Source organism: Oreochromis aureus, linkage group 23, assembly GCF_013358895.1.
Source record: "Oreochromis aureus strain Israel breed Guangdong linkage group 23, ZZ_aureus, whole genome shotgun sequence".
Lineage (NCBI taxonomy): Eukaryota > Metazoa > Chordata > Actinopteri > Cichliformes > Cichlidae > Oreochromis > Oreochromis aureus.
Genome location: NC_052963.1, coordinates 12,367,065 through 12,390,896, shown reverse-complemented (window position 1 = coordinate 12,390,896; position 23,832 = coordinate 12,367,065). Strand labels below are relative to the sequence as shown.

Genomic DNA, 23,832 nt, shown 5'->3' with positions numbered 1-23,832 from the left:
CAGAACAAAATAATTCATGGCACCACGTTTCAGGAGGGAAATATTTTCATCCACTTGTCCGCGCCCTGTTTCCTGGAGACGCTTTTCGGCGGGTTCTGTTGAAAGTCCGCCGTAAAAATAGAAATAATAACAACGGTTTCCTGTTAGAACCTTCAAAATAAAACCTACGTGATGGATTTTGGTTTGAACTGTAACAACTTTATTAATGATATGTCATAAATAGGCTTTTAGTTATTTTGCTATTTCTGCCATTCATTATTTATTTATTAATGGGACTGGTAGATAATTAAACATCCGGCATACATGTTGCACCTTTGGCCTTACTTACCAGTCAAAAGGGGTTTTTTACATTACAAGTTCCCCTTACATATTAATTTATCTGGTTATCTTGTCTTCCTTGTCTTTCTTGACACAGTATGTATTATCGTCTTGTTATTTTTTTGCGCAACAGTGCTTCTAATTTTGATTTGTACATTATTAATTAGCCTTCGTTAGTGTTGTGCAAGTTTTTAACGAAATAGGTAAGAAACTTTGTGCTTTTATTTTGAAGGCAAATGGCGCTGGTCGTTGGCAAATTCTTCCTAGCTTGCCTGAAGTTGTCAAAATGGCGTTGCTCGTAGCGGGGGATTGGAGTTAGTTCATATTATTCAGTCACATTTATTCATTTATTGGGGAACACACTGCCCATTTGCCACGGACAGCATGGCAACCCTGGATCAGAAATCTCCAAACGTCCTTCTCCAAAGCCTCTGCTGCAGAATCACGGGGAAGAGCGAAGGTACATCCATTACTGCTAGCAAGCTTCGCGCTACTGCACTACTGTAGTAGTCAGGAATTGCCAAACCTAACCTCATTCAAAAAATCAATTTTTTGTTGTTTCGCGTCCTTTTATTAATCATACATGAGTCACACGAAGCAGTATGTGAGTGTTGAACTTCCAGTGGCAAATTCGGCATTAATATTTCACATTAGACCGCTCTGATTCTTCTGTTTATTAAACGTTTTAAGCAGCGGGCGCCGACTCACCCGGTTTGTTTTGCAGACTGAATATTGTAGAAAACGGTTGAAGTTTTACTTAAATAACTGCTGCTCAGTCTTTCGGGCAACTGCCGAATTGAAGATATGATTTTATTAATTTCTTAAGGCCTTCAGGAGTCAACATGTCACTATAATGTCAAATTTAAATTTATATTGAGATAAAATATATTGATTTCTTTTTATGTGGCTATCGCTTTAGCTGTGTTGAAAAACGGCACGTAGCGGGGGCTCGGTTCGCGTGTCTGTCAGCCAATTGGCTTGGCCAGATGCTGCACATCCAGCTGAACAGCTTCACGGTGCTTCCACGAGTCGCTGTCGTACACCGTTACTTTTGCTCAAATAAAGTGCCTTTCTCGGTTATCTGTGAGATTGCTAGCCACTTAGCTCTGATTCTAATCTGTGTGGTAAATTGGATGCAGTTGCCTGGCTAGCTGTAGGCCCCTGTTGTAGATAGAGACAGAAGCCGTGTTTTTTTTAGTCACTTTTGATTAAAGGCCCAAAACCTTTGCAGTTGGCAATTGCAATGAAAAATAGCTTTTAAAATCTGTATCCAAAGTGTTAGTAACTGTCCCATCATGCATTATCCTTATTAAAGTAATGGCAAATCTGCACTCTCCTGGTCTGTAGGTTCATTTTGTTATATCCTGCTTGTGCTTTTGGAAAAGAAGTAAAACATTATAAGTAAAGTAATGATGTAACAGGGGGAAAAAAAATCCCCCAGTCAACACACTGTCATTTGTACATTCCTTCAAGCTGTTAGTCATGTCTTGATATTTGTTTTTTTTCCAGCTGAAGTTGCCCACCAGTTCCAGTACGCAGTACGAGTCATTGGCAGTAACTATGCTCCCACTATTGAACGAGATGAGTTCCTAGTGTCAGAGAAGATCAAGAAAGAGTGTGAGTGGCATTTGGATTGATGCTTTCCTCCCTCCCTCTGTGAAAGTAAATCCATTATAATCCACCGTATATTACTTCATTTAGTCATTGTGACATCTGATCCCCTTATGTCAGAATGCCAGCTTTAATACATGTGCTGGAAAATCTTTATTCCACCATACTACAGAATCCTATTTGACTTAAATGGGAGCAAGGTCACACCATTAGTGGGAAAACATTGATCCAAGCTTTGCTGCAGACTGTAAAACCAAAATAGCACAGCACTTACTGTACAGCATTTATTTATCCCAGGTGGACTTATCACAACAAGTTTTTGCTTAGTCTGTGTGTTTTTTAATTGCAACATTGCCACAAAAGCAATAACTGGATATTTTATATTGGTTAATGATGTGAAACAGTCAGACATTTAAATGAGATTAATTTGAGTGAGTTTAGCATATGAAATAATGTATTCTAGTAACTACTAACGAAATAGCATTTGTCCTGCAGCTCTAAATGCCAGCAGTGACGGGGTGTACCAGAGCTGGAGGGCTGGTTGTCAATATGAGGGCAGTTATAAATACAAACACAGTAACTTTGGGCTTTCAGAAGGGCTCTGCAGTCTGCTGGCTTTCTTTTTGAACTTCCACAATACATTTCCTACTTTTCTTTGTCTTGGTCTGCAGTTTGAAACAATATCCTGTCTGTGGAAAGTTTCTTTCTGTTATTTAAAAACCTGTTTGGCACAGGAGCATTTCCAGCTCTGTTCATTTGTTAAATGAGCCATTCATGGAGGGAGACACGACACCTAACACAATCGGTCTTAATGCTCTTGCAGTGCTGAAGCAGCGGAGAGAAGCGGATGCAGCTCTGTTCTCGGAGCTGCACAGGAAACTTCAGACACAGGTTGGTATTTGGATTTCTCTCTGAAAGGTATTATTAACCACAGAGGTATTAAAGCTTTAATGGAACAATTTCCCACTTGACTCATGATACAGCCTGCTTGCATAAAACAGAGGCCTGTTTAATTTGGTTCAGAGTAAGCCTCTGAAGGGCTGATAACACAGTACTGGTCATTAATTGTATGTTAATTAATTTATTTATTAATATGTCTCACCAGACGCCACAGTCACCCCTCCAGATAATAATACTGTTTTGTTTATTAAATGAAAGAGTCTTCCAAAGCATGCTTTTTGTCCTGTCTCACTCCCCTCACCCCTACTCGATCATGGCAGATGGCCGCTCCTCCCTGAGCCTGGTTCTGCTGGAGGTTTCTTCCTGTTAAAAGGGAGTTTTTCCTTCCCACTTTCACCTAGTGCTTGGCCATAAGGGGTTGTCTGATTGTTGGGGTTTTCTCTGTATTGATTTAGGGTCTTTACCTTAAAACGCTTTGAGGTGACTGTTGTTGTGATTTGGCGCTATGTAAATGAAATCGAATTGAACTGATTTGAAGGTGGTATTTTTTTATTCTGTTTTCCTGTTTGCAGGGTGTTCTAAAGCATCGCTGGTCGGTTCTCTACTTGTTGCTTAGCCTTTCTGAAGACCCCCGCAAACCATCCAGCAGGGTGAGGAACACACACACACTTAAAAACTCTTAAAAGCTTTTAGAATAGAGTAACTTTGCATGAATCAGAGTTAAAAGTCATTCTTATATATCTTACACTGGCCCTCACCCCAGGTGAGGTTTCATCAGATTGGCTACCCCTTTACAAACAGATGATCTGAACTGCAGATGGTGGAAGCTTCAGTGCTTATAGCCATTTATGAGCTATGATGAATATATAAGGATATCCCCTCTCTGTGACATCATACAGAGCCAAGAGTAGAAAGAAAATTAAACTGAATGTTTAAAATCTCGAGCGTTTAGATCATAATGATTACGTGTGTATATGCACTGATGCCTGATACTTGATTCTGGAGACCTTCAATGTCTGACTTTACTTCCTAGGTTGGAAACTACGGGGCACTGTTTGCCCAAGCCCTCCCCAGGGACGCCCACTCCACCCCATTCTATTGCACCCGTCCGCAGAGCCTGGCCCTGAGCTACGGGGAGAGGAGCGCTGGCCTGTCAGGTAGTGTCGGGACCAGCGGGATTTCAAGTCTAGGAGTTTACACACTGAACGGACCTACACCAACACCACAGCCACTGCTGGCAGGGTGAGCATCTTCATATCAGCTTGTTAACAGTTCAGATTTCCATGTCAAAGCCACGTACCAGAGGTTTTAAGCAGCCCCGAAAAGCTTTGCAGTGAAGGGTTGTTTTTCTGATGTTTTTGTGTAAGAAGCCCTCTGCCAGATACAAGAGGTATCATTTAGTAGCAGAAAGTGAACTTGCCTCTTTCCTCTCAGCCTGACCCCTTATAACACAGTTTAACAGTCCCATTTTTTTCTCATTAATAATGCAGAGGGCCTTTAGTAAACAATGACCATTGGGCTGTCTGGGTTCACCTTTACGTCTTTAAAAGGCAGTTTTTCTTCTTGAAACATAAAGTTTTCCCATGACTCTGGACAACACACAGTGATAATTAAGTAACAGTACAAAGATGTGTGCTGGGCTTGCTTTATTGAATGACTGTTCCAGTACTTTCCAAGGGGTCAAAAAGTAACTGCTGAATTTCCAAAGAAATTCCAAATTTGAACACAAATCTTGATTGTGAGATTTCTGTTCTCTGCTGTGATTGTCAGCCACATCATCCATCTTCTTCCACATCCAATTCAGGATCTTGGGGAAGGTGGGACACTGTCCCGATTGTGATTGGATGAGAGGCAGAGTACAGCCTGGACATGTCACCAGTATATTGCAGGGCTGAGGTCCCATTTATGCTTTATGCAAACAGTGAGCTCCATACCATTTATACGCACTTTATACTGTTTATAATGTTGCAACATCTCCCTTTATATAATCTGTGAGTCTGGCAGATTACGATTGCAGTAAAAACTGACTGATTGCACACACGTGCTGCGGTTGCGGCAACATCAGCTTGAGGTTACACAGAGGGCCCAGATAGCCAGTGGATTTGAACCCAAGACCTTCTTACTCTGCAGTGCTAACCACTTCAACACAGTACCACCCTCATCCATTAGTTTCTAAGGCAATCCTGTACTCACTCGCATGACCTCTTATTTTGTCAATATTTGCATCTTGGCTGTTGCCACGTTGTGTTTTTTAGAATCAATATCATTTAATAGCTAACACTAGGAAGCTTAGTTAGGGAGCTGTACCCAACGTATAGACACAAGAACCTGCTAATTAGTAATGGACTAATAATTTAATTTCACTCATCAAAACTGAAGCACAAACATTTTGGTCAGATAATTGCATTTAAAATGCTTTAAAAGGCACCAACAGCACAGTTAAGAGCTTCAGTTCAGTCACTCCACTTATCTAAGGTGAGGTCCAGCAGACAGCTGCTGCTTACAGCTGGCTGTTGTTGCAAAACTGTCGGCAAAAACAGATGAAACGCCCCAGACTTTAAGCCAACCACACCCTTCTTAATGACTGGTTAGACTGAAAATGTTTTTGGAAGAAGGGTTTTGTTGCTGTTAAGTTGGTCGTTTTAACATGTTTAACAAGGCTTTAAAAGTAGTTTGGCAAATGTGAGCCTTAAGTGGCCACACTGTAAAATATAACTTGTTGTTTCAACTTAAAAATATGAGGTAAAGGGCTGCCTTAAAATTTTAAGTTAAGTCAAGAAATAGAGTTTGTTCTTATAACACAACCAATTGTTATCTTAATGAAAAATCACATGTTGTCTAAACTTTCATCTTAGTTTAGTTGACTGAGATTTGTTAGTCAGTTCAACTCCTTTAATTGTCATTTTTACTTGGGAAAACCCTTTCAGCTAAATTAAAATAATCTATTGTTTAAACTCTTGTCCTAGTTCAGTTGACTTGGGTTTTTTAGTTAATTCAAATACTTAAGTAGTTCTTTTAACTTAGGAATCTATTTTAGCTTAACTAACATGATCTGTTAGCTAAGTTGATTTAAGTTTATTAATTACCTGAGCTCCTTAAGGTAGCTGAGTGAACTTGTAAATCAGTTTCATTTTAATTATCAGAGTTGATTGACTGGATGTAAAGAAAAATGTGTATTAAACATCTTAAGTTTTGTTTTGTTTTTTAGCTTTCTAACATCCATTTCAGCAAAACTACCTGTTAGGTTTATCTTAGATCTCAGGTTTAAATATCTACATTCCTTTAAATTAATTTTCTGTTGTTTACAGAAAAAAAAATAAAACCCCACAGATTCCATTAAAGTCTATCTGATCATTTCATACAGAAAGTTTGTTTTAAGAACATGACAAGACAATTACTCATGAGCACCCAACATTCACCATTTATTGTGCCATCTTAGTCATCTGAGAAACAGAAAAATCAGTGACGTAGCTCATCTTTCTCACAATCCATCAAAACTCAAAGGCTGCTCCCTGTGAAACAAATTTGAACTTGGTCTTGAGCCCAGTTCGGGTGAAGATTAAATTCTGACCAATACTCTCGGAGCAGTAGTGATTCTTGTGAAGTAACAACATAAAGTCTGCATTAATGTAATGTATCAACAGAACACTTGCTATTTTAGAAAAGTTATTCTTTACATTTACAAAATTTTTAAACTTCATTGTGCTCAGTCACACCTGTTAGCATAAAACTTGAAATACTAAAATAGTACAAAACCTTTGATAAGTGACAGTAAAGATCAGTTTATAACAAGTAAGACATCAAACTCTTGTATTTGTCTTCGTTTACAATTGCAACAAATTCCACAGAACCAATATCTCTGAAAATGAGTGCATGCTTCTGAAACATTTGATAAGATGGATATTTCAGAAACATCAGTTTGAGTCTGCTCAATTGCAAAACAAAGGAAAACTACTGACTTGCATGAGATAAGCATCTGCAAAGTCCAGCATATTGTTGTTCACATAAGTTTCTTAAACCATGAACAAATGAGTAATTGTCTAATATGGAATGTAAAGTGTAGTCATTTAGTGACATACAAAAGTGAGAATGAGAACTTGCAAGAATAAAAAAACAAACAGTAAAATAAAACTGTCCTTAACACTAAGGAGCATACAATTACAGTTCTGCATGGCTTTCTGCAAGAGTCTGTTTCTTAGACCATGCACTAGTGAGATGCACTGCCTTCCACCAATGTTCATTTGGATGTTCTGAATGACTTCAAAGATGTCCTTAAGTTCCTTTGGATGGTCTATGTTGAGGGCAAAAAGAAGGCCCATCAGCATGGAAATGGCACTTGAGACATCCCTCAGATTAGACAGGATTACTGCCGCCTCAAGGACAACCAACACATCGATGATGTCTTCTTCTTTCACCATCGCAATGCCAACTTTCATCCTCTTAGAAAACGTGTCTTCAATACCTGTCGGCTATAAAAGGGTTCAAAGACAAAAAAAAGAAGAAAAAAAAAACACACAATTACAATTACACAATATCCCTTGTGCTTAACAATTCATGTCTTTCCAAAGAAGAGCCATACTGATGCTTTGGATGATGGTGATTGGCTTTGGGTAACACTTATTAGTTGTTAAAGTTTTTTCAGAATGAGATATGCACCCCATGTTACAAATCCATTTCTTGCTTTAAACAAAGACCATGTTCATAAATAACTGAGCATGTCTTCAATTGCAGAATTCAAAAAAAATTTCAATTTAAATGGTAAATGGCTCAGATTTGTATAGCGCTTTACTAGTCCCCTAAGGACTCCAAAGCGCTTTACACATTCAGTCATTCACACACATGGGTGGATGACTGAATCGTGGCTGAAGAGTTGACAGTTCGTCTTATAATTGGAAGGTTGCCGGTTCGAGCCCCAGCTCCGACAGTTTCAGTCGTTGTGTCCTTGGGGCAAGACACTTCACCTGTTGCCTACTGGTGGTGGTCAGAGGGCCCGGTGGTGCCAGTGTCCGGCAGCCTCGCCTCTGCCAGTGCGCCCCAGGGCGGCTGTGGCTACAATGTAGCTTGCCATCACCAGTGTGTGAATTTAAATCTACTTATGCTAAATATTGGCTGTGCTCTAAACCAAATCTGGCTGAGAATACATGAAATGTGCAAACTGCAGCTACACTACAGGATCAGATTGTGGCTCCATAGACAATGCTTCTTTAATCAGTTTATTGATTAAAGTTTATTTTTCCCCTATATTAACAGCATGAAAAAGAGCATATAGACATGGCTGAACAGGTTGCATAATTGGCACTGAATATCAACATCCACCTTTACCCGGCTGCCCAATGACTCTCGGCCAGTAACCTTTAATTGCTTACCCAGTCTACACAGTCTCTTTTCCAGGGTCCAGGACATTTCACCAAAGTATTGCCCCACAGCTGTAGCAGCCACTGCAGCCCCTTAAATATCCTAATATCTCTGCCATTACAATATACAATGTGAGAAATCAAACGTAAAGCTGAAGTGAACAGTACAGCAGCGAAATGTCAAAGACCCTGGTGAAGACATGAATAAACACAAGACACTAATAATATCAATGCTAGCTTGCCAGTTAGTTTCTCTGAAACCCAGACCAAATCCAGTGTCAAAGATCTTGTAATAATACATTTGGTGAGGAAAAAGTACACATGTACTTTTTAATTTAAAATCCACTGTGGTGCTGTCATTATTAAATTTACTAAAAGAAACAATGCTAACCTTCACAGTCTTGAAAGTGTGTGAGGATCTTCCTTTAGAAAATGAGGTCCTCTGTCCTCTTCCTTTGTGTAGGGCTCTGGTCAAAGAAGTCAAAAACAAAACACTTTTTAAACAGTGTTTATGAAGCATGTAGACAGCTCCAAATTCACAGCTTTTTGATACATAATTCCATCAATATATGATTATCATTGGAGATTTTGAATCAGGCTTATCAGGATATTCAAGTAGAATATGATATCCAACCTACCACCAATATACACAGATTCTGTAAAAGTTACCACACTAAATGTCCAGTTGTGAATTATGATGACAGACTTTACTTATCAGCTTTCTTTCAATGAGTTCATCAGTTGAACTGGATAACCTAAAACTTAAACAAAGGATTAGATTTCGCAGTTGAACACTTACATCATCTCCGAAGCATCTTATGAGCCTAGTTAGCCCTCCTATGCCGCTCTTGATTTTGTACAGCTCCACGAACCTCTCCATAATGGTCAAGCACAGCAAAAGGAACCCTTTCAGGTCAACAGATGTAAGACGGGCAAATTCTGCTTCAACCTGAGCAATAGAAGAAGAGGGGTGGAGAGTACAGGCAGAATAAAAAAAAAGATTCTTTGAGACCCAAATTTAAGCAAACAGTCATCTGAGGCCCATTAGAGAAAACACAAACACACAAAAGTAAACAAACAAAAGATGCACTTTACCTGCCGCTCAGCAAACAAGGAAGTTCAGAGAACAATAAGCTCTGTCTTGAAATCTTTTAAAGTAGAATGATTGTGAAAATGACTTATGTGATGTAAAACTTTAGTAAACGTGCGATTAAAAGAACACTGAGTATAAGGACAAGTAACAGTTTCCTTATTCCTCAGATGTTTACCTTGATGAGCAATACTGTTTTAGTCCAACTGCCTCATTAAAGTTACACAACAGGCTTTTTACATTAAAGCCAGCAAGTCCATTACATACTCCCTTTTTAGATCTGAAATACTGTGCACATTCTGTGTATATGTAGTGGACAGCAATTACCCAAAAGAGTGCAAAGTTTGCAAGTCCACCTCATTTAAATGACAAAGTCAGATGTGATCATCTAGACCTGTGAAAATAAATTAATGACAAACCTGCAGTTATGGATGTTATTACAACCACAAGAACCTAAACAGTCTGCTCCATTGCTTTTGTTAATGAATCATTTGTTGGTAACACGCCTGAATATTTAGTTTATGCCACCTGCATGTGATCATCAATAGTGCCATATTACTTCTTAAGAAGTACCCTGACACTACAATCTTTATATCATTTGTTCTACAGAGCTATTAAGTTACAATATAATCTGTGGTGTTTCCAGTATGACAAAATGCACAAATTGTAACTTACCATTTGACTCCACTGACAAAAAATAAATCCCCAGCATCAAGTTTGGCTTCACAGACCTAAAATAAGTCAAATAAAAATATATGTTATAATTATATTGTTTTCGCCATTTATTCATGTTTGCTAATTTTCTGACATATAAACAATGTTAGTTTTGTTACAATACAGAGAATGTAGTTTAATTAAAAGGTAAATTATGCAAAAAAAAAAAAAAACTTCTGCAGTATACCATGCCAAAAATCAGTGTCTCTGATGCCAGTTATTTTATCACTACAGCTCGTTTAGTATGGAAACTCACACAATCTAGTCATACTGATCACAAGAGTTCAAAAATAAGTCAAAATAGTGAGCTGTGTAACAAATAACTGCACAATATAATTAAAGCAAAAAATAAGCACACTGGAGGACTATCTGATAAAAACTAATATAATGCTGGTTTGTAGACCATATTTTGTCTCAGTCCTCAGTGCACTCTTGCAGCTTAGCATGCAGCAGTTAATAACTTAAGTGATTACATAGGGGTAAACAGATGACAACAAGCATCGGAGTCCTGCCAAAAAGTTCTTTTTGAATCCAGTCAGTTATTGGAAATATTGCCAAAATGAACTTCCACCAAAATACAACAGCCTGTGAACTTGAAAGAAATTTACAAGTACAGAGACAATATGAAATAAGCTTTATTAATTAGCTGAGTTAGCTTGCTAATATCGCAACAGGGTGAGTGCACAACCTTAAAGCTAGCGGCACAATACTTGTGATTTGGTCAGTGCCACATTAAACCCATAAAAAAGGCCATGTGTCAGTTTATTAGGTCAAGTTTGGTCATGACATACAAGCTGGACCTTGTCGGCTAAAGTTACATTAGCTAAAGCAAACATTTCGGTAAAAGAGAAAAACACACATCATGCCATAAATTCAAAACATGTTCCAACTTTTGTAGCTCTCTTTCCTTATAGTTATAACCAATGTTACTCACCTTGAAAGCATATTCCAAAGAAGACGATTAGAAAACGTCCAAGTAAAGTGAGCATGTCGTTAACCGCCAATTCCCCATGATGCACCTCGGTAGCAGTCACGTGAGGCAGTTTTGAATCCTGCTGTGCTCAACTTACCCACGTTGTCAAGTTCACATAAGTTTCTGATTTAGCTGGACATGAGTTTTCAAGTTAGCTTTTTTTGGTGTAATTGGGACGTTTTAACTTGTAATTCTATGTTATAACAACAACTTCAGTCATCTATCGTCAAACTGATATAGAATAATATGTTGAAACAACAAACAGCTAGAATTACATTTTACAGTGCACTAAAGGAACTGCAGTGGCCCATGCTGGTTTAGTTTTTCAGCCCTAGAAGTTGCCACTCGATCAGAACACTAAAACTGTTCCATTGAAAAGAGTATCAGTCTTTTGTAAACATGAACATGGTCATCATCACTAATTATTATGACATTCAGTGCAGTAAATGTATATACAAAAATCCAGAACTGTTGGTAAAATGACAATGGCACAGCCATGACTAAAGTAAATGTGCTGTTGTGTTTCAGTCAGCCACCTCAGCCTGCAGGTGGAGGCGGTCAGCCTTTGGGTTCACGGTTAGCCTGGACTTTGCCTGTAAGCTCCTCACCCAGCTCAACTCTGGTTCCGCCCGCCGCTCGGCCACCCCTCGGGCCTCCGGTTCCCGCTGCCAGAGTAGTTCGTCCTCGCCGAGATGGTGACCCAGCCGGTGAGTGACGTGTATACAGTGTGGGTTTCAGGTCTGCACAACCGTGCCAAAAAAATAAAACCCTCCATGAGATTAATAACAAAAGTTAACACTTTTTGACCTCCATACATTCTAAATACATAACATGTTGCATTCAGAGGAAGTATCCTGGAGCAGGCTCTGAGCAGATCTCTCTCAATTTATCACTCAAAAATCACGTCCCCTCGTATCTCCCATTGTTGTGTCATGTGTCGCATTATTCATTCAGTCTGTCCTGTTGTACATTTGAGTTTATCTGAGAAATCCATGTACCATGAGATCTTAAAGTTTCATTTTCATTTCCCACCTTCCCTCTAACACAATATAATCCTCCACAATCTGCGTGCGCAGGTGAGGTGAACGAGGCGGCGCTGGTGCGGGACATCCTTTACGTCTTCCAGGGAATTGACGGCAAGTTCATCAAGATGAGCGCGCAGGATAACTGCTACAAAATAGACAGCAAGGTACCCAAACCGGCGTCTAGCCTTGTAAAAGCTCTTAATAGACCAATCATCCCGCAATGACTTGCAGGAAACATGAGATCCAAGTCCTGGAGCTCCAGCCGCTCAAAGATCACTTTTCCTTATTAGGCATAATAGATGATATGAAATCAAGACTGTTTTTGTTGACTGAACTTTAGAACCAAGGTTCAACAGATCAATATAAAGCTTTTTGGCTCCAAGTCACATCGATCTTCTCCCACTTTCTCTTTCTTTTTCTTTTTTTTTTGTCTGTCCTGTCAGTTTATTTAATTCTCCCTCTCCTCCCCTTTTCACCACATTATCGATGGGAAGGCCATAGATGGAACTTGTCCCATATTCTCACTCCGTGACGCTAAACTTAGACTTGTGTTCGATCTGCCGACACGGTCCTCCTGATGGAGACGGAGCCACTGAGAGCACAGATATATTAGTCAAGGATGGAGATATTTTGGAGGCTGCTTTGGCCACTTAAGCTCTCTGTAAGGCTCCAGTGATAAAAGGTTTTTGTTAAGCAGATGAAAATTTAATGCGAACTTTTCAGCCCGGAAACAAGGTCGTCTGCTGCAAGACGGCCTTGTTAGTTATAGATGTGTTGCGTAAATTATAGTGACCGATTTAATGAAAGTGGCTGATTAAGATTTTAATTATACCCTGATTATGTCTATAAACTCTGTGCTAGAGATTCCTTTCCATAGGCCTAATATTATACTGTGGTTTAAAAATAAGCTGAGAGTAAATATTCCAGTATTTGGATCACTGTCAGGGTCAAATCATGGCATACATAATAGCTACTACATGGCATTATAAATCACGCTGGCCCTTTTTTGTCATACGCTTAACTAGAAGAACAATATGATAATGCAGTCGTCTTCCGAAGCCAGTTCTGCATCTCAGAATTAGCACTAAAATTTAATGGGTTCTTCTTTTGCCCACTTTTCTACCAAGTTTAATGAAATACACCCTATGAGTTTTTGGCAAGTCCTGCTGATAAACTAGCAAACAGACATAGCTTTGCGTCGGCTCTGGTCTTGGTGGAAGAATAAACAAGCAGATGTTGTTATATGTGTTGTAATGTCTGCTCTGACTCACTAGGTGGTGCTGTGCAAGTCCCTCAGGGACACCAGCAGCAGACTGGCTGAACTTGGCTGGCTCCACAACAAAGTCAGGAAGTACACTGATGCCAGGAGCCTCGACCGGGCCTTTGGATTGGTTGGACAGGTATGTGAGAGCGTGTGCACATTTGCCATGTGAATTAATTGTTCACGTCAGTTTTATCACACAGTCCTCAACTAATGCTTACCTTTCTGTTTTTGTGTTTCTCCACCCGCGACCTCTCCTCCTCTCCACTCAGAGCTTCTGTGCCTCACTCCACCAGGAGCTTAAGGAGTACTACAGGCTGCTCTCTGTCCTCCACTCACAGGTAAACAAAATTAGTGCTGACAATGAGGGAATGTGTAATGGAAAAAGTCAGCAGACGCTCGATCTAAGGTAATTTCTCTGTGCTGTAGCTGCAGGTGGAGGATGACCAGGGTGTGACCGTGTGTACAGAGAGCAGTCTGACCCTCAGGAGGCTGCTGGTCTGGATGTACGACCCTAAAGTCCGGCTCAAAACGCTCGCCGCCCTCGTCGACTTCTGCCAGGGTGTGTGGACGCGTGCTTGTTGGTTTTAATGTAGGTGGGTGAACATGCTAAACTTAATATAGCATTCTAAGTGTCCCTGCATTGTGTGTCATTAGGTCGTAAGGGTGGCGAGCTGGCTTCAGCAGTTCATGCCTATGGGAAAACGGGAGACCCACAGATGAGAGCGCTTGTTCAACACATCCTCAGCCTGGTGTCACACCCCATTCTCAACTTCCTCTACAGGTGGATATACGACGGGGAGTTAGAAGACACCTACCACGAGGTACACATGCCTCTCTGATCTTTTCTGCGCAGTAATAAAAACCTCTTGTAATCAAAATAAATGCAGAGCAGTGCATCAAAATTCAATGAGAAAGATGAATGTCTTTACAGAGAAACTGAGAATTACAGCGCATGTTCTCTCTGACTGCTCTGATGTTTGACCCCAATGAGAAGGAACATTACAGAGAGAGGAGAGCCAGGACGGCCCCTTAAATGAGAACTGATGAGAGGAGTGTAATGGAGACCACAGTGATGAATGTGTCTCCTTTATTTCTCCCCGCCCTTTCTCTCTTTCTTTTGCTCTCGCACACACAGTATTTATGTGTCCAGCGTGGACCATTACCAAGCGCTTGGACTTTTGGTTTTAAGTGCTGTGTTTAAGAACACAGAGTTAGAAATTACTGGAGCTTTCAGGAGTGAAATTACCCAGGAGATCTCACACAGCCTGTGAAAACACACTCTGTAAACAACAGCTGTAATTATGGCTGAAAGGCTTAAATAAATAAGGCGCCGTAGGTTGTAACATTGTAGAAGTCTCAGGCAATGAGCTAGTAAATGCTTATTCGCACTGTTTTCTCCTTAAGCACATTTGACAGTGCGCAGTTATTAATAATCAAACTAGAATCAAACCCAACTTTATTGCAGCAGCCACATTGTGTTTTCAGAACAATACATATCACTTTTATTACCACTGAAAACTTGTTACTTTGACGTTTGAGCGTAGTTGGACATTTTTCATCATTTCAAGCAAGTACAAGTCATTAAGCAACAAACGATCAAGAATCATCTTAACTAACCGAGCATGGTATGAAGTAAATGTGGAGTTGGTGTAGCTGACATGGAGCTACACATCATTAGCATCACATAGCTTACCAATGCATGCACACAAACAGTTAGATCAAAATTTGGCACTTTTTTTTTCCACAATTTTTTTGCAGAATTTTTAAACCTTCATAACTTAGTAATTACTTAAAAAATACTTAATCCAACCTAAGGCTTTAGAATTCTAAAAGGCTGTTTGCTTCTGCGTGTAGATCAGGCATTTAAATCGCATCCTTGTGGTTTTCATTGTGACACTGCTTGTGAAAGTCTTATTTCAGCCACACACAGCTTCATAACGATGAATTTAAAGTGAGCCTGACAGTTGATATCAGTTTTTAAAATGTATCCTTGTACACAGCCTTCAGCGCCCTCATTAGATGGCCAGTTGAGGCTGCTGTACTGACAATGAAGTAAATGGATAATTTAAGTGAATGTGACAAAGGATGGAAAGGATGGTGCCACGGTCTGGACACACTGACTATAGACTTACTTGTTCAGTGACAAATGTTACATTAGACTCATTTCAGCCAAGCGCCTCTTCCTGTCTGGGTTAGTTCACATCCACTGATCATTCATGTCCATGTCAGCTGCCATGCAGTCAGCTAAGTGTGCTGCTGCTACTCAGTGAAAGGAGTAGATGCAGGGAAAGCTGTGCTCATAGGGCAGTACTGGGAGTGGTCTTCAACTAAAAGCAGCTAAAGTTTGTCTAAAAAGTTGCTTGTTTTGTGGATGAAGGTGTCTGAATATTAGGTGAATAAGTCAGCAACATCTAGTAGAACTTCTGAGGGAATGGGTCAGGGCTTGGAGGACGGTGAGGGCTGGTTGTAGTTGGAAAAAATGTCAAATGCATTCACCGTGCTGGCTATAGAGAAATTAAAAAAACAAAACAATTATGTAACACAGCCTCAGGCTATATCAATATCAGTGGGAATGTGGGGTAACGTATGTCAATATACCTTCAAAGTCAATATGCGTACCAGCGCCTGTCTGATTGTTACACTGGATATTAAACCCAGCAGGCAAAATAAAACTGTTAAGTGTGTGTTTTTATATGTGTGTGTTCATAGTTCTTTGTAGCATCAGATCCCAACGTGAAGACCGATCGTCTGTGGCACGACAAGTACTCCCTCAGGAAGTCGATGATCCCCTCGTTCATCACCATGGACCAGGCGCGCAAGGTACGCGTGCCATCACAGATGTCTTCACTGGATGCCAGAGAGCAGGCTTTTATAGACGAGACAGTGAAATGACTGAAAACGAGCCCCTATCTCCTCCCTTTCTCTTATCCCTTTAGGTTCTGCTGATCGGCAAATCCATCAACTTCCTGCATCAGGTTTGCCACGATAGAACGCCGCCAGGCAAAATCACGGCAGCGTCGAAATCTGCAGACACTCCAAAAGATGGTAAGCTTCTCAGGAAAGCAAATTCATAGATAATAATTCCATTTGTTTTGTTTCTGACAGCCCATAATGGGACATTAAGAAGAAAAACCAGCATGGTGAAGATGTGAATAGAGGTTTGCTGGCTTTTTCAGAGCGCTGTGTTGGTTTAAGTTTAGTGTTTTCATGAAATACACGCATACGCTCATAACCAACTTGGAGCCTCCTTTGTGTATACGTGTGTTCTGTCTTCATCGTATTGATTTCATTACACTGTATTGACGTTTTTTTGGGGGGTTTTTTAGTGGACACTGGTCGATGCTCTAGGGCCTTGTCCTTCTCTCCTTTTGACTGGAGAGAAGAACTGGGTATACTCAGCTGTAGTCTATTGATTCTGTCTGTAGGACTTCATCTAACCAGTTTGATCTGTGGCTTTTAGAATATGAGCTGAAGGACACTCTCTTTCTCTCTTGTTGTCTAGTAGCACAGTTCAAAGACTTGGTTTACCCTGAATCCAAAGGAAAATAGGAGGGTTAGTCAAAAATGTGAAAATTACAGCAAAAATCTAAATGCTTAGGAATAAATAATTGTAATAATTTGATAAATAAGTTAAATTTTTTTATCCATATTAATATTTGTCCATGAATCAGCAGTTTTGAACTCTAATATAAAAGATTTTCTCTGTAAAATGTTTCATATATTTTTTTTCATCTTATTTAAAAGACAGCCATTCATTAATGTGTAAAATGTAGCCAGCAGAGAAACTCCAGTTGATACCTTCTTGCTCACGTAGCCGCAGAGCTGCTGTCGGACCTGGAGGGAGCGTTCCAGGAGAAGATCGACGCGGCCTACTTCGACACCAGCAAGTACCTGCTGGATGTCCTCAACCGTAACTACCTGTTGCTGGAGCACCTGCAGGCCATGAGGAGATACCTGCTGCTGGGCCAGGGAGACTTCATCAGACACCTCATGGACCTACTGAAGTTAGACACTTTTCAATATGGTTTTCCTTCCCGATCTAGAACACTGATGATCAACCTGCAAAGTCCTAATTTTCTCATATGCTCCGTGTTTTAATCTCAGACCAGAGCTGGTCCGTCCCGCCACCACTTTATACCAACACAATCTGACTGGTATCTTGGAGACGGCAGTCAGGGCCACCAACGCCCAGTATGATAACGCAGAGATCCTCAAGAGGCTGGACGTACGCCTGCTAGAGGTAGCATCATCACCTGCTTGTTAGGGAAGTAATTGAATTAATAATGACGAATGATCCTTTTTCTCACTATGGCTCGTTTTGTGTGGCCTCCAGGTGTCTCCTGGTGATACAGGTTGGGATGTTTTCAGTCTGGACTACCATGTTGATGGACCGATTTCAACGGTGACTACACACAGCCTCCTACATGTTCTGTTTATTTTATTTTTTTGTTTGTGGAAGCTTGAAGATGCGAGTATTACCATTTGTCTGTGTGTATATTGTCAGGTGTTTACGAGGGAGTGCATGGGCCACTACCTGCGGGTGTTCAATTTCCTGTGGAGGGCCAAGAGGATGGAGTACACGCTGACTGACATCTGGAAGGGACAGATGTGTAACGCCAAGTTACTAAAAACCATGCCTGGTACATAAACACACACACATACTTAGTGGAGAAGTCACCTGAAATTAACTCTCATCCTTCGTTCAGGTTTTTTGTATATAATCTTTTGCAGCATTATGGCAAAGTATATTTTTATTTTGACAGCATGCCTACTTCCTGTTGTATAACGCAACCCGTCCTTGTGCTCTTTACCCTGCAGAGTTGTCCGGCGTGCTGCATCAGTGTCACATCCTGGCCTCCGAGATGGTCCACTTCATCCACCAAATGCAGTACTACATCACCTTTGAGGTCAGGTCCATTAGCAGCAGTGCTGTTACTATCGCAGGCTGTAAAAACTCAGTAAACCGTATCAGTTACAGTAGTAAACTGTGATGTGTGCGCAGGTGTTGGAGTGCTCCTGGGACGAGCTGTGGAACAAAGTGCGGCAGGCTCAGGACCTCGACCACATAATCGCTGCCCACGAAGTCTTCCTGGACACCATTATTTCAAGATGCCTGCTGGACAACAACAGCAGGGTAACACACACACACACAGGATTTCTGTGTTCTGTTAGTCATTCCTCTTTTTCCCTGTTTTGCATACCCCTAATGAAACTCTGTTATTGTATCTCCAGTCTCTTTTGAACCAGCTGAGAGCCATATTTGACCAGATCATCGAGTTTCAAAGCGCCCAGGACTCCCTCTACCGCTCAGCGCTGGAGGAACTCAGCCTCCGGTTGCAGTATGAGGAGAAGAAGCGGCAGAGAGAGGAGGAGGTAAGAAATGAAAGGGAAGAGAGGTATATTTGTTGTTGTTGTTTTGGCTGGAGATGGATGCATAATGAGTGATGCTATGTCATCTGTTTCTTGCATCGTCTTTCAGGGTCAGTGGGGAGTGACAGCTGAGCAGGAAGCAGAGGAGAAGAAGAGGATTCAAGAGTTCCAGGAAACCATACCAAAGATGCGCTCACAGCTCCGGATCCTAACACACTTCTATCAGGTACCAGCTCGAGCCACCACCTAAAGCAGCTCCTCGTCATGAACTGTATTCACTGGAATCAACCATGCAATTAATTTCACTTTTTTTTCTTCCCTTCATCTCTCCCTCTCAGAGCATCGTCCAACAGTTCCTGGTGTTGCTGATGACCAGTTCTGATGAGAGCCTGCGTTTCCTCAGCTTCAGACTGGACTTCAATGAGCACTACAGGTTTGACTTTAAAGACTCCGAAACCAAAACGACCTATTTCAAAGTTTATTCCGTTAAGTTGGTGTCCTTTGAAACTGTAATTATTACTGTTCTAATACTTAGTAGGCCCATTTATAAATTTTACTTAAATCTGTGACTGTAATCTAAAATTATGCGCATTGTTCTCGCATAAAAATGCAGAAAATCATGCGTCATGTGATGTTGCAAATATTTGATGACTCCTGCATTTTCCGAGAAGTGGTTAATTTGTTCGAGCCTTTAGCATTTTGAGTGTGCAGATGGACTCTAAATGCGAATAACTGATGTGACTTACAGTAGCCAGGTCTCAGTGGATATGAATCACATGTCAGGATATGACCTAATCGGCCTAATGCATCTGAGGCTACATCCACAGTATGTAGCCAGTGGGGGAAATAATCCCCTGCTGAACTTCCAAGTTTGCCTTTTTTCAAAGATGTGAACAATCTCTACTTTTTATGATAGTTTAATTTTAATGTAGAGGCATTACTCACATTACATAAAAGTTATACATTGATTTGAATGTCAACTACCAATGTAGTTGGTACAGAGGTTCACTGGGTTCTTCTCACCCTTAGCAGAAAAACAGCCCCACAGCATAATATTTCCACCTCCATTGTTGACTGTGGGGATGGTGTTCTTTTTTTCTAACAGTGATTTATTTGCTGAGGAGATGGTTTCTTTCATGATATCACTGCTAACATATCTATAGTTTACAGAGAAAGTGTTAGATGGGGGGGTCTGTGTGTGTGTCTGTGTGTGTCTGTGTAATCAACTCCTTTCCTCTACAGGGCCAGAGAGCCGAGGCTGCGCGCCTCAATTGGTGCCACCAGAGGGCGACAACTGTCAAATATCTGATCCAGCAACAGCAGCATTGGCGATGCTTCCCACATTGGAGCGCAGGGTGTGACATCACGGACACGGGCTGAACAGCAGACTTCAGGCGCTTCGTGTCGAGGTGATGATGTCATGCCTTGGAGGAGCGATCCAGGAAATGCAAAAAGCATTCTGGGATCGCTGGACCAGCGGCAGTTGCCAAGTAATGACATCAAAGCAGACGGCTCCAATGAAATCAGCTGAGCGGGATCACAAAGGAAGCAAGTCCAGCGCTCGAATTCCAGCGAGAATTCTTCAAATTCTAAAATGAACTTTGGGAAAACTGGAGGAGGAGGTAACGAACGCTGCTGTCCGACCGAGTTCCCCACCACAGCGGGCCACCTTCCATGGCATGCCTTACTCATGAGAAAACAACAACAAACCTTTTTTCCACTTGGCAGGGTTCCCAAATCTAGTCCCAACACACATAATGTATGTACATAGTGTTTAGGCAAAAATGTCTGTACGTGTTTCTGCATCTGTACACAGCGACACCTGTGGCTCTCCGAGCTGTCACTAGGGTTCAACCGATACGGCCGATATTCATAACACTGTCAGTTTTGTGGTTCTTTGTACAGCTTCTCAACAAGAGTGTTTATGCTGGCGTCGGAGCATTAAAACTGACAGATGAATCAAATATTAAAGTAATGTGATCAAAGTTGGCACACCCGTTTATCGGCCAAACCCTAGTGTTCCACTCTCTCCTACTTACAGTGCAGAGTGTTTCTTTTTTCTTTTGTTTTTTTAAAGTGTCAGCTTGACCACACATCACCCACTCAGACGGTTGCACTTGCAGGCAGAATGAGTCCATACAGACTACTTTATTTATTAAGGATCAAAATTAGTTTCATTTTAACCGGTTTCTTCTGTAAATAATTAGATTAACTGAGTATCAGCCGATGGAAAGACTGTTAAGGGTTGTTTTAGTTCATATGCAAGTGTGGGTTTCACTTTATTTCTCTCCTTAGTTTTGTGTTTTTGTGTCCGTATGAAAGAGATGCATCATCTTAAGGAACACAAAGAAGCAACCACAACAACCTCACTCCTCCTCACTGAGAAAACCACAGGAAATATAAAACGCTCTGATTTCTGAGTTTCTTTAAGAAGAGAGTGTAAATAATAATTTGTTTATAAATGTCAACTTGGTCTGTTTTATTTTCTGAGGCTTTTCTGACTTTATAAAGATAAGAGTGCTGTTTAATAGTCTATTAAAGTGAGGTGTGCCTCATATGAGAAAAAGTATTGTAGCATTGATTCAGGCTGGAAATGTGTCAGATATTAGGTTTCAAATCTCAGAAAGTCCTCCTCGTGTTCATTCATAACCTTTGAGTTTTTGTTAATAAGGAGGAAAAGCTTTGAAAAAACATTTACGTCCATAGCGGTGAATTATCAGTCAGATTTGTGCAGTGAGGTGAAAGTGTTGACATTTGCAGATAAAGGTGCACTAACGGCCCAAATTACAGTTTCTGTCAAATACATTATTAGCCCCGCCCTCATTAGCATTTAATTATACATTCAAATAATAAGTACTTTAACATGTCTGTTAGTGGGGTTTTTTGTTGTTGTTGTTTTTTTAATAAGTTTTGTTTTGAAGCAGTGTTGCTGACTGAAAGAAATGTTTCACAGGGAAAATATGTACTTCTGCTGATTTATACTCCAGTTTTGGTAAACTGTCAGTATTTGTGTAGATTTTTTTTTCCCCCCTCTGAGTTAAGAAGCCCTGGCCTCTCTGTGTAAACGCGTGCGCAGTCATTTTTCCCACGTTTGATTTTCCACGTGTGTGTTTTTTATTGTCAGTGAAACACATGGGTGCTGCGTATGGTCTGAAGACCACTTAAATGCTTTTGGACAATGAATTCCTTCAAATAGACATATAAAGAGATGAAGTATCACTCTAAAGCTGAACCTGGGTCAGCGTTTATGGGCTGTCTGTTTCTGTCTACGTTGTATAGCACATAATGTATAGTTAAAAAACAAAAAAGGGATACAAACTGTCCTGGTTTTTCTTTAATAAATTTGCTTTTATATGAATGTGTGGTGGCTTTTTTCTTTGGTAGAGGTGGTGCTATGCAGCTTTGCCTCTGGGCTGGATTTGTTTGAACTTGCTGCCACCTCCTGGGGATGAGTCAAAAAGAATCGACCTTGTCTAGGTAAACATTCCAGAAGAATCTGCTTCGCCTGAGTAGGCGTCCTTCTTACTTACTCTAGGCCTCGCCTTCATTTTACCTGGGAGAATTTTCTCTAAAGTATAGAAAATATTATTTAAAAGGCCACATTTTGCTAACATCAGACCAGCTTTTCTCTTTGAAGCCAAATCACTGCAGAGCTCAGCTTCTCCAAATAAGACATGACCAGTCCTAAAAACCCTTTATGATTTTTTTTTTTTTTAAATTAATTTTGGGTTTATTTGATTGTGTTGTGATGCGTGGCCATTTTTCCCAGGTGTATACTTAATAAAGTGCCTAACCATATTTTTACCTATTATAGTTACTGACAACAGGTGTGCATAAAAAAGTGCTTACATAACTGATTCAAAATTAAAGGTGTTTGTTTCCACATATAGTAAGCACAGTTAACATTTCCACCAATCAGAGGACGAGAGGTGACAGATTTAACCAATCACAGGCATCAAAGAGTTTCTGTCACGAGTGTGTTTGAATTCAGTACCAAGGACAGTGACACAGTCTTGCTATATAAACAGTGGAACAACACGTTTATTAAAATGACCCAGAAGTGTGTTATGGAACTATTATTGCAGATAATTCATGCAGGAGACCGAGAAGCCTCCTGGATGAAGCTTGAAGCCAAAGAGAACAAAGATTAAGCAACCTGCTAATCAGAAGTATAGTCCCCAAGTTCTAACGATTACCCTCAGCTTTATTTTTTCTACCCCTTTCTATTCTTATTCTGTGGGATAAGGGAGCACACTGAGGTTTTGTAGTATCTTCAATATTGGATAAAGAAGCCCATAAATAGAAGATGTCTTAAGCAGTGAGACGCAGCGAGAAAAGTGCACTCCAGTAAAAGCTCCACTGAGCATGACCTTTTTCAGACTCCTCGAAAAATAAAAATAGTAGAACTGCAATTTTTATTCACATGGCGTATTTAAATTTAAATAAACTCAGTATGCTTTAGATAAAGAAGAATTCAGAATAATGATCCTCAGTGTAGAGTGAAGGCTTTGAATATCTCATCAACTAGAGTCCAAACTAGAGTCCAAAAAATTGGAGAAATCTCTGTGTGCAAGGAACAAGGCCAAAAATCCGTATCAGTGACCAGAAACCTGCCATGTTCTGTGGATAACTCATTTGAAATGGACTGAGGCAACTGTGGAAAACCGTTCTGTTGTAAAACAATACGAACACACACACACACACACACATTTATATATATATATATATGCAGGATGTGTAAAGCCTGCAGGTGCAGGCTGTGTAAAGATGCCCCTGAGACAGTGTAAGATGCTAGCAGGCAGGGCATACATGCAACGCCATAACCAAGTGGCCAGCATAGTATACAGAAACAATTCGGCCTGGAAGTCCCAAGGTCAAAATGGGAGACGCCCCCTAGGGTGGTGGAGAATGACCGAGCTGAGATCCTGTGGGACTTCCAGATACAGATGGACAAAATGGTGGTGGCTAACCAACCAGACATAGTGGTGGGAGACAGAAGAAGACGGCCGTAGTGATAGATGTAGCGGTTCCCAATGACAGCAACATCAGGAAGAAGGTAACAGTGGTCCCAGTGGTAATCGGAGCACTAGGTGTGGTGACTCCCAAACTAGGTGAGTGGCGCCAGCAGATCCCAGGAACAACATTGGAGATCTCTGTCCAGAAGAGCACAGTCCTAGGAAAAGCTAAGATACTGCGCAGGACCCTCAAGCTCC

The 23,832-nt window shown here is 40.7% G+C and overlaps 1 protein-coding gene across 2 annotated transcripts; it reads left to right on the top strand.

Moving 5' to 3' along the window:
* The first annotated feature begins 583 nt into the window (after nt 1-583).
* On the top strand, nt 584-21,988 carry tubgcp3 (tubulin, gamma complex associated protein 3). Of its 2 annotated transcripts, none has more exons than XM_039607381.1 (23): nt 584-778; nt 1,828-1,935; nt 2,753-2,820; nt 3,402-3,479; nt 3,863-4,071; nt 11,489-11,667; nt 12,037-12,149; nt 13,260-13,385; nt 13,519-13,587; nt 13,682-13,808; nt 13,904-14,070; nt 15,959-16,069; nt 16,186-16,294; nt 17,064-17,253; nt 17,354-17,489; nt 17,583-17,651; nt 17,754-17,889; nt 18,068-18,156; nt 18,252-18,383; nt 18,482-18,622; nt 18,729-18,845; nt 18,958-19,052; nt 19,862-21,988. In XM_039607381.1, the coding sequence occupies exons 1-23, from the start codon at nt 703-705 to the stop codon at nt 19,926-19,928; spliced, it is 2,712 nt and encodes a 903-aa protein (XP_039463315.1). In that variant the 5' UTR covers nt 584-702; the 3' UTR covers nt 19,929-21,988. The 2 variants fall into 2 exon arrangements, with proteins under 2 accessions (XP_039463315.1, XP_031594328.2); XM_031738468.2 differs by having other exon boundaries at nt 13,676-13,808.
* The last annotated feature ends 1,844 nt before the right edge of the window (nt 21,989-23,832 follow it).